This window comes from Camellia sinensis, chromosome 5 (assembly GCF_055761805.1).
Source record: "Camellia sinensis isolate YWXY chromosome 5, ASM5576180v1, whole genome shotgun sequence".
NCBI lineage: Eukaryota > Viridiplantae > Streptophyta > Magnoliopsida > Ericales > Theaceae > Camellia > Camellia sinensis.
Window position 1 is genome coordinate 211,671,634 of NC_138965.1, and position 11,304 is coordinate 211,682,937.

Sequence of the window (11,304 nt, forward strand, 5' to 3'; positions counted from 1 at the left end):
AAAAGATTAGAAGCCCAACCCAACCACACACCAGCGCCCAAGCCCAGCCCGCCCGACCGGACGGCGGCGCGCGCGTGTGGTGATTTTTGGGTCCAATGGGTCTAGCCCATTTTGCCCATAACCTTTCCCTCTAAAACACTTGGGTACCCCTTGGGGCACACCCCAAGTATCTCACCCTAAGCCTTATAAACCCTTTCAAAACTTCCCACCAAATCAATGTGGGACAAGCCAATTTACAACCTTAAGGAATTTCCACCAAAACTCCATTTCTATGGAGCACACTTTGGCTTCAATTTCCCATTCACTCGGTAATGGTTTTGAGCAACCAAATATACCACGTGAATCACAACGCGGCATAGAACGCGTTACCACTTTGACCCGAGTAAATCGACACTCGGGGCCCACCTAAAAAATAGACCGAACTTAGGAAAAAATTCTGGTTTTATCCAGAATTTTATAACCATTTCCAACAAATAGCATATAATACACACACATGCCTACATTGATGAAATCTTGATGTCTACCTACTCGGTTGCGGTCTCTAGTCAGTTTTGCTGATTATTTTTAGAAATTTCCAACATCTATTTGCATTGTTGTAGGTTTTCAATTAATTTTGAATAATTAATACTAAATCAATAGAAATATGTTTTATTGGTTTATGTATCAATTAGGAGGGGATTATGGAAAATAATCTGTGATGTCTCTAAGTGGTGTTTAACATCCACTTCAACCTTATTTATGTGAATATGTGAATCTGTGATGTCTGAATCTAAATCTAAGTGGTGTTCAACATCACTGAATTTGAATATGAATCTGTGAATTTGTGATATCTCTAACCTTATTTATGATTTGTTATGCATTTCATTCTGCTGATTTTATACAAATTACAGTAGAGTGTTTCACACAATGAACATTGATTCAAACAATCCTACATTGAGTAGGGGTGAGGAAGTTGAGGAAGTAGAGAACAATCCTTCATTAAATGAGAGTAATGAAATTGAAGAACCTAAGAAGGGGATATGGTTTACCTCAAAGCAAGAAGTGCATGAGTTTTATGCAAAATATGCTAAAAACCTTGGATTTGCAATAACGTACAGAACACAGAATGTTGGAGCGGATGGAAAAGTGAAATACTTTGGAATTGAATGTACTCGGGTGCAGAAGAGGACAAAAAAATCAGAAGTAAACCCCCTGAAACCATCTTTGTCATCAAAAATTGATTGTAAAGCAAAGGTAAGAGCGACTTTACAACAAGATGGAAGATATAAGTTAACTACAGTTGTGCTTGAGCATACGCATGATTTGATTCCTAGTGATTCACGGCATTTTCCAATGAATAAGAGGATTCGTACTCCTGTGAAGAGAAGATTAGAAATAAACAATGAAGCAAGAATAGGGGTGCCTAGGAATTTTTATTCTATAGTTGTTGAAGCGGGGGGATATGAGGCATTAACATTCGATGAACGAGATACAAGAAACCACATTGAAAATGCTCGAAGATTGAGGCTTGGGGTAAGTGACGTCGAATCAATTGCATTTTATTTTCATAGGATGCAACAAGAAAATTCAAACTTTTATTCTGCAATTGACTTTGATGTAGATGGTCGCATACGAAACTTGTTTTGGGTAGATGCAAGGAGTAGGGCGGCTTATAAAGCATTTGGAGATGTCTCATTTGACACCACCTATCTAACAAACAAGTATAATATGCCGTTTGCTCCATTTGTAGGAGTTAATCACCATGGACAATCAATCTTGTTTGGTTGTGGGCTATTATGTAACGAGAACACGGAGACATTTGTTTGGCTATTCAAAGAATGGTTAAATTGCATGTCAGCCACTCCTCTAAAAGCTGTTATAACTGACCAGTGCAGAACCATGCAAAATGCTATACAAATTGTCTTCCCACAAGCTCGACATCGTTGGTGTTTATGGCATATAATGAAGAAAATTCCCGAGAAATTGAGAAGATATTCCCAATATGAAGCCATCAAATTTGCTTTACAAAATGCAGTGTATGATTCTTTCACAAAAGATGAATTTGATGAGGAATGGCAAATGATGATTCAAAAGTTTAGTCTCCATGACAACGAGTGGTTGGCGATATTATATGGTGAGCGACATAGGTGGATTCCTGCCTATGTGAAAGATATATTTTGGGCTGGCATGTCAACTACACAACGAAGTAAAAGCATGAATGCATTTTTCGATGGGTATGTAAACTCAAAGACTACTTTAAAGCAATTTGTTGAATAGTACGACAATGCATTGAGAAGTAAGGTGGAGAAGGAGACCAAAGCAGACTTTAAATCTCGAAACAAATTGTATGATTGCTTAACAGTGTACGAGTTTGAGAAGCAATTTTGTGCTGCCTACACAAATGCGAAATTTAAAGAAGTTCAAGAAGAATTGAAGCGACTACTGTATTGTCATGCGACTCTTGTGAAGGAGGAGGGATCCATTTGTACTTATCATGTTAAGGAAGCTGTGCTTGTGGGTGAAAAAATGAAGAAAGTTGAATTTCTTGTTTACTTTAATTCAACTGAATTTGAAATGCAATGTGTGTGTCGGTGGTTTGAGTTTAAGGGGATCATGTGTGCCCATTCCCTTAGTGTTCTCATTGAGAGGTGCATATATGAGGTTCCAGATAAGTATATTATGCCGAGATGGAGAAAAGATTTGGAAAGAGGGTACACATGTATTCCAACGACATACACGAAATCCGGGGCTGCCCTCAATGCAAAGGTACATGATAACTACCACAAGGCATCGGATGAAATTATAGAAATTGTTTCCAACGATGATGGTAAACACAAATTCATTCAACTTGGGTTGAGAGAAATGAATGAAAAAGTAAGAAAATATGAATCTGGTTGTGCGAGTAATGTGCCACCTTCTACTAGCACTATCCCACCTTCTAGTAGTAATGTGCCACCTTCTAGTAGTACTCACAAGGTGCTTAGTCCTTTGGTTGCTCGCTGAAGAGGCCGTCCATGTACAAAATGGAAGGTGAGCAAGGTGGATGAAATAGTGAATCAATTGAAGGGAAAGAATAAAAAGGCACCAAAAGTCCAGGTATATTTTTTATTTTCTGCTTGTATGTAAATTTCAGAATTTATTTTTGTCAAACTTTTTCACCAATGTGTGTTACTATAGGGTCGTAATATGGGCCAAGGTGTACCTCGTAAGTTGAATTTCGGTTGTACGGACGGCATGGAAGACAATACCTACGATCGGGTATGTGTTTCATGGTCTACTACTATTTTTTGTATGGTATTTATTTCAATGTTTGAACTTATTAATGATATTTTGTTATTATATATCATAAGGCGTCATAAGCTCAATCTTACTATTTTCCTTGTATGGATGGGACACAAGAGCGTATGTATGTACCGGTATGTATTGATAATATCACACCTCAATAGTTTTTGTTTTTCTGATTTGCAAATATGTTTGTGAGAACAGTTTTTAATATTAGTTACTTCGGCATTGAATAGGCACAAGATGGCGCATTGCAAATGGTGGACAAAATTGGAAGCGCATCTTTGAGTAAATCAGGAATGGCGAATATAGATGGTTCAAGTTTTGTGGACTCGAATATAGATGTGGCCAACACTCCATTTTTTTTTTAGTTTCGTACTATGGTATTTATCACTTTCGTTTGTAAACTTGGGATAGTTACTTTTGTGGACTTGAATATAGATGTGGATCCAATCGCCCCATTTTTTTTTTGTTTCGTTCTATGACATTGGTTTCCTTATCATTGGATTGAAGAGAATGAAAGCATTTATTGGACATGTTTTGTTGCCAACAGGTTCTGTTTTGGTTCTGTCATTTAACAGGTTCTGTTTTTCTTGCCAACAGGTTCTGTCATTTAACATGTGGATTTGAACAGGTTTTGTTTCTTGCCAAGGTGTTCTCATGTTTTGAACCTGTTACAATGCATATACTGCTAACAGGTTCAGTTTTGGATACATTACAAATGAATATATTGGTAACAGATTCTAAACAGGTTTTGATTCTATTTTAATATTTGGATACATTAGAAATGAATATTTGAACAGATTCTGTTTTGATGAATTTCTAGACAGATTCTGTTTTGAACAGATTCTGTTTTCATGAATATTTGGACAGGTTTTGAACAGCTTATGTTTTGAACAGATTCTGTTTTGATGAATTTCTGTTGTGAACAGGTTCTGTTTTGATTACTTAGGAAATCTGTGAAGTTATGTTTGGAACAAGTGCTGTGAACATGTTCTATTTTGAACAGGTGTTGTGAACAGGTTCTATAGCTATTGTGTTGCAGGTTCTGCAGCTATTGTGCTTTGAACAGGTTCTGTAGCTACTGTGAACAAGTTCTATTTTGCCTCAAGTTTACTTATCATCTCATGGCCAGAATGTGTTGTAGCCTTTTTTTTTTTTTTTCCCTGTAGACTTGTATTAGTTGTTAGAACAGTTGAATATGCTTGTGAGTGAATTTTTTTACTTATCACATTCTCTATTGTAATGGATGAATTTGTTTTTATCATCAGTCTTTTTCTTGTCTTTCATTCTTCATCAAGCTAACAGGACATATGGATGAATTTTTTTCCAGTAGACTTGTATTTGTTTTCATCATCATATTTCCAGCAAAAGGGGTCTGAGTTTAGTAGCCTATTCTGGCTTAGACTTCAAGTTTTTGTTTTTCCACTTAACAGGACATAAAGAATAATGAAGCAAATGTAGAAGAGGAAATGTTTGAATCACAATATTATATAAGGAAATGCCAACAAAACTTATGCAACCTGTTTGGGAGGTAAAAGTCCACAACCTGGAAATGATATAAGCACAATTTGTGAGCTAAAAGTCCACAAAATCATTAAAAAAACATCATATTCATTAAAATCCTTTCCACCTACAAAATATTCATTAAAAAAATATTCAAAAACTATTCATTACAAAGATCATATTACAAAAACATCATATTACAAAGATCATATTACACCTACAAATATCATATTACAAAAATATTCATTACAACATAGCCCCATAAGCCATGCGATTACCCCAAAACTAACAAAAACTAACAAAGTCAGTAATTTACTTCATCAAGTACAAAATCATACAAAACACAATGACATAAATCATCGCCTTCATTTTGTTCTCCATCCTTTGAAGCCTTTTATGAATTTGATTTTCCATTTGAGAAACTATTGCCCTTAGCTCATATGATTCTTCTGTTGTTAATGCTTCACAAGGTCCGGTATTGGGACGGATTGTGGAGGTAACGTCCTCATCATCATCATCTGCAAAGTTGAAGTAATTGCAGTGTGCCCTATTGTTTTTACTCTACAATTCATGAAAATCAGGTAGTCATAGCAAGCAAACCAATTCCCAAATAGTAAAGGATTAATTACATATTGACATAGAATAAAGCTCGGTACTTACATATCTTAATAGGCACACAAAGAACAAACGCCCTTGATTTTTATTCTCATTAGTTCGTACGATATACATGGTAGCTGTTCTCCTACAATCACACATTCTTGGTTTTAATCTAATGTTGCTATTGTTAGTAGAAGAAGAAGCCATTTTTTCATCTGCATAACCAATATGTAAGCCATTTCAATTTCCTAAGATGAAAAAAAGTTGGTCTTCAGTGTAAACATTTTCTGTATAACCAATACATAACCGATACCTAAGCCTTAAATAAATAAAAAAAAGATCACCTAAGATGATAAACATTTTCTATTTTACAATTTTTGTATAACAATTTTTTTCTTTATTTATATACATTTTTATATTTTGGTCCAATTGTCACCATTGCATGTTGTTTGCAAGCACTGGTGTGGGAACAACAACAACAACAACAGCTCAGCATTGTAGTTAACTGCAATTTAGCAGAGTGAAAATAATTTAAATGAAAACTTCAAACTATTCCCACAATGAACTAGCTCTCATCCCCTACATCCCTTTTAGTGTTAGCTGCAATGCATCAAGAATGGACCAATGCAGTGCAGCCTTGATACTCAACTTGAGCAACTTGAGATAGAAGTCATTGATGATGTAATGTAATGTAATGTCCAATTTGATATGAGTAATAAAGATAACCAACACCATTATTCTACTAGTGATTCAAAACACATAAAAGTAAAATAAATAAAATTAAAACAAATAAATGCTTAAAGAAAAAAATAAGTCTCCTAACAAGGGCTAATTTGTCACCCGTGAACTCATATGGACACCACCCATTCGTTTCTATGTTCCCCAGGAAAAAGTAGGATGGAAGACAACACACATCCCTAAAGAGACTTTTGAAACAGATGAACAACCATGCATACAACTTGGCACCTGAGTTCAATTTCAATTCTTATGTGTACCCATCAAGGCATCAACTAGACTAGTGATCAGAACCGAGATGTCACACATTGAGGCCATCAAAGATACACTTTAGTCCTTTATCCTATGTTACTTGGCTTCATAATGGGTATTTTCAAGCATTGGTCCAATTGTCATACACTACAGTTATAGAATCCTAACGTCAAAAAAAAAAAAAATATATATATATATAATAATAATCCTAAATTCATAATTCCCCCCAAAAAAATTCATACACTATAGTTATACAATCCTAACTTCAAAAAAAAAAAAAAAAAAAAACATAACAATCCTAAATTCATAATCTCCCCAAAAAAATTCATACACTATAGTTATACAATCCTAACTTCAAAAAAAAAGAAAAAATTAACAATCCTAAATTCATAATCCCCAAATAAAAAAATTCTTACACTACAGTTATACAATCCTAAATTCAAAAAATAAAAAAATAAAAAATAACAATCCTAAACTTGGGATTCTATCCTAGGCAAGGCACAAATCATGACACAAAATGATGGGAAAATCATAACTCTAACAGCAATTGAAGGCACATTACAAAAATTTAAGCCACAGCAAATCCCTAGTTTTGCGATGTTGGCTTTCTATGAAAGGAGTCAACTCCGATTTGTCTACCCAACACAGAGACGAGAGGGATAAGAGACGGATCAGTGACCTGAGTCAGTTTTTTTACCCAACACAGAGACAAGCGGGATGAGAAAGAGAGCACTGACCTGAGTTTTCAAGAGTTGAATTGCAGTGAGAGAGCGAGAAAGTTTTGAATCATTGAATCGCAGCTCCGAATGAGTGATGGGTTTCATAGGCGAGTTGAATCGCGGTCTGACTGTTGAATCGTTTCTCCGAATGAGATGTGTTTGCAAATCTCTGAATCGCAGCTAGGGGTGTTCGCGGATCGGTTTTGTGCGATTTGCGGTTCGGTTTTGACCAGCCCGCATCTATGCGGTTTGGGAAAAAGTCAACCCACAACCGCCCGCAGTGCAGTTTGCGGTTTGTGTGGATAGGGTTTGTAGATGTGCGGGCGGTTGCGGGTGGTTTGCGGTTTACACTTTTTTTAAAAAAAATTAATTTTTAAGTTTTTTTTTTCCCATCGAATTTAGGCATTAGATTCATTTTATATATTTGTGATCATTTGACAACAATTTTCTAATGAGTTTACAAATAAAAATTGAATATCACTAGCATTTTTGCCATGAAAAAAATGTATATCAATACATTAAAGGTTGTACTCAATTAGAATTGTCAGTTCAGTAATCAATAATCAAACTAGAAGGTTCATCGACCACCATAAGGAAAATTTTATTAGGAAAAAAGTGGATGAGTCATCAATGAAAATCATATAAGAAACCAAGTTTAAGACTTGATAATTCTACGACATTAAGAAAGTTGAGAAATACTTAAAAATAAGGATCCTAGTGTCATAGAGAAGATAATGGTGCTCCTGTTAAAGTTACATAGCCGGTATATATAAAAATAATAATAATAATAATTAAAGTGCGAGCGGTTTTTGCGGCCCGCAACTTGCAAATTTCTCATATTTCAAACTGCATCCGCTCGCATTATATTTGCGAAACTGCCCATTTATATGCGGGTTGGGCGGGCTGGACGGTTTGAGCGGTTCGGATAAACCGTTGCCCACCCCTATTCCGACTATGAAGGATTTGAAGAGTTGAGAGAGGAGAGAGAGTGTTTGGGAATGAGATGAGATGGAAAATGATTTTTTTTTGGAAATAAAGAAAGGAAAGAAGAGATAGAAACAGGCGTGTACCATTTTTGGGTTTTTCGGCGGGTCAAAATTCGAGCCGAAAATCATTTTTCCAAATTTTAAGCCAAACAAAAAAAATTTTAACTTTTTAAATTTTTGTAACTAAAAATTAATTTTTTGTATCTAGAAATTATAAAATAAGCTTAAAATCAAGACATTAAGTTCTAATTAGTCAGGCCAACCGTTGGGGAAAGAAAATTATTTGAGGCCTTGGATATTACATGATTGCCACTCATCAATTATCAAATGCCTTTAATGTTTCTAATGTTTTAATACAAAATTACAAATCTCATTTTTTATATCACTTACAACTCTAATAAATTTCACTTGGGACTACTAAGTGATGTTTTGGAAAATTAATAAAAAGTTAATTTTTTGATTTTTTTAATCTATTTTATCTTTTTGTAGATAAAAAATATGAGAGATGATGTAACTTAAAATAGATAAAAAATTTAAAACTGATTCTTTTTTTGCTTTCCAAATGACCCCTAAATAACTTCTCATGATATTGAAGGGTCAAGAATAACCGTAATAAGGTTAAGAATTTTCTATTTTGTGAATCATACTCAACTGAAAACACAATTTAGTGGCCCAATAAAAACTTGCCATTATTTGTTGAATCATCCTTTTCACATTTGATTATTATTATTATTATTATTTTAAAGTATATATTGGCAGTATGAATACTTATAACTACATAAGGTTTTGATGTCGGGGCTTGAATGATGTAACCATTTAATCCTTGATTTGATGAAGAGTTAGGTTTTGACCAACTTATTACGCATTGTATTAGGCTAACCTTGACCGGTTGCCTTCAATCTTTATTACAAGTTTAATTGAACATAAAAGTTTATTGTTCTAAAAAAAAAAAAATCAGAAAGAGTTCAGAATATCAAATTAATAGTGTTTATTTAAAAATAATTATTGTGAAGTGAATAAATCTTAACTTTTAATTACAGATTTTAGATGATTTCTTAATTATTATTATTTTTTTCTCTAAATTTGTAAATCCATTGTTGAATAGAATAAAAATTAAAGAATATTCTCATGGTTGTTCTAATTTAGCTACTTAATTAAAACAATTAGTTTTTTTTATTACTAGATTTATTGAATACATCCAATTCAAATTAATAATGTGTAAAGTAATCTCTAATAAATTATATAAATTAGGTTTAGGTGACTTATAAATGAAGCCATGAGTCAAACTCTCTTACAACATCTAAAGCTATTGTTTCAAATTGTTTTATTTATTTATTTTATTATTATTATTATTATTATTATTATTATTATTTATTTATTATTATTATTATTAAAGCAATAGCTCAAATACATGAATTCAATGGCTTGTCATATAGACAAGTTGAGCTCGCTTTTAATATGTAAAATTGATTTAGATAAGTTAAAGTAGCTTTTAGCATGTAAAATTGCTTTAGAGTCTCTTAGGCCTAAACTCTTTCCAAAACTCATTAAAAGTTAGATGGATCAAATTAAATCTTCATTTGGTATTGACTTTTTTAATTGATTTTTTTGTATTAGAATTTTTTTAGTCTGACTTTTTTAATGTTGTTTGATTTGATTTTTTTAATTTTTTTGACTTTTGTGAGAGAAAAAATATAATGATTATAGTTTGGATGTGACATTTTATTTTATTGACTTATGTAATTAATTTTGTCTTTTTATGCTTTTTTAACTAAAAATTTGTAGCCAAACGAAACTTTACACTTCTAAGAATATCTTCTCCTAACATTATAAAATCTTGTATTAAATTTTACACAAGATTGAACAATTATAAAAACTTAATAAAATTATTGTTCTCTTTATATCTTAAATATAATTGAACTCATAAATAGTAATTCTTTTTACAATTAAAATATATTTTTATTTTTATGATCGAGAACCTTCCATGGACCAAAGTGGAGACTTGTTAATCCATTAGTAATCTCACCATTAAATTAAACTATGGTACTATTTGTTTTTTTTTATGCTAGAACAAGCTCAAAATTATTTTTAATGTGGCCAACTAGAAAAACAATTAAAAAATAAATTTTACATATTACAATCAATCAATTAAAAAAGAAAAAGATCCATGATGATCCCGTGCGGAAAGTAGACACTTATGTACTTATCCAGTAGTCAATTCAAAATGGTAATCGTTTCATCCTCCACTAGGAAGTTATTTTGTGATTTTGACACGATTACGTAGTACTTTAAAAACATTATAATTGATATATAAAATTAGGAAAGGTCAAAAATTAATCCACGTAAGATGGATCCAATCAATACCTAGATAGAATAAGAATTACGGTAATTGAATAAATAACTTCTAATATAATTTGTCAACTTAGCAATTTACTTTGATATATATCTATCAGATGAGTGTTGGATCATATAAGTAATTTATTTTTATTGGATCAAATTGATGGCTTAATCTCATTAGATAAAATGATATGGCATGTTATCTTATGATTATGTTTGGGATAATTTTTTTTTAAAATTATTGTAGTCATAAAAAGATAAAATAAATTAAAAAGTTAATAAGATAAAATGTCACATTCAAGTTATAATTATTTTATTTTTTCTCTTATAAAAATAAAAAAAATCAAAAAATTCATCCTAAACAAGATTTTTTAACCCCAAGTTAAAATTACTAAAGAGCTAAAAAACAAACTCACATTCCAAACGAAGGTTATATAAACGAATGTAATCTTCAACTTTAGAGGGGTGGTATGCCTAAACCATTCTATTTACTTATTTAGTTTCATTTAAATATATGACATCTAATTTGATCGGCGGAGTGCCCTCCAGCCATCAACCGCAGTCAGGAGACACTAACCATTTATTATTTTACAGATTCAGAACAGTGTGGCTTAATTTTTCAATCTCTCGATTAATATATGTAGGATAATTTCTGCCTCAAAAAAAAAAAAAAAAAAAAAAAAAACTTACAATTTTGTATTGAATCATAAAAATAGCAAGGGTAAGTTACAAACACTTTTCTAGGGTTTACTTAAATCACAAATTATCCTTGGAGTTTTAGAAATTACATTATACTCTTTAAGGTTTCTAATTTCATAAAAAATAGGTTTTTTTATTAATAAAACATCAAGTTAATTAACAGATTTCAATAATGTTAAAATTTTATTTCAATTAATAATTTAAATAATTTT

The 11,304-nt window shown here is 32.2% G+C and overlaps 1 protein-coding gene and 1 long non-coding RNA gene across 2 annotated transcripts; one reads left to right on the top strand and one right to left on the bottom strand.

The window, feature by feature from the left end:
* The first annotated feature begins 702 nt into the window (after positions 1 to 702).
* Positions 703 to 3,951, top strand: LOC114311837 (protein FAR1-RELATED SEQUENCE 5-like). Its single transcript, XM_028258009.2, has 4 exons — positions 703 to 3,075; positions 3,157 to 3,237; positions 3,330 to 3,395; positions 3,498 to 3,951. The coding sequence occupies exon 1, from the start codon at positions 907 to 909 to the stop codon at positions 2,254 to 2,256; it is 1,350 nt and encodes a 449-aa protein (XP_028113810.2). The 5' UTR covers positions 703 to 906; the 3' UTR covers positions 2,257 to 3,075; positions 3,157 to 3,237; positions 3,330 to 3,395; positions 3,498 to 3,951.
* Positions 3,952 to 4,874: 923 nt separating this feature from the next.
* Positions 4,875 to 7,223, bottom strand: LOC145790347 (uncharacterized). The gene is made up of 3 exons (XR_014329032.1): positions 7,089 to 7,223; positions 5,428 to 5,579; positions 4,875 to 5,328 (listed from the first exon to the last, which is right to left on the bottom strand). It is a non-coding gene; the product is annotated as an uncharacterized LOC145790347 (long non-coding RNA).
* Between the last annotated feature and the right edge of the window lie 4,081 nt (positions 7,224 to 11,304).

Bases quoted from the DNA above. Each gene is read 5' to 3' on its own strand.
- LOC114311837 (XM_028258009.2), top strand. From the start codon at position 907: ATGAACATTGATTCAAACAATCCTACATTGAGTAGGGGTGAGGAAGTT.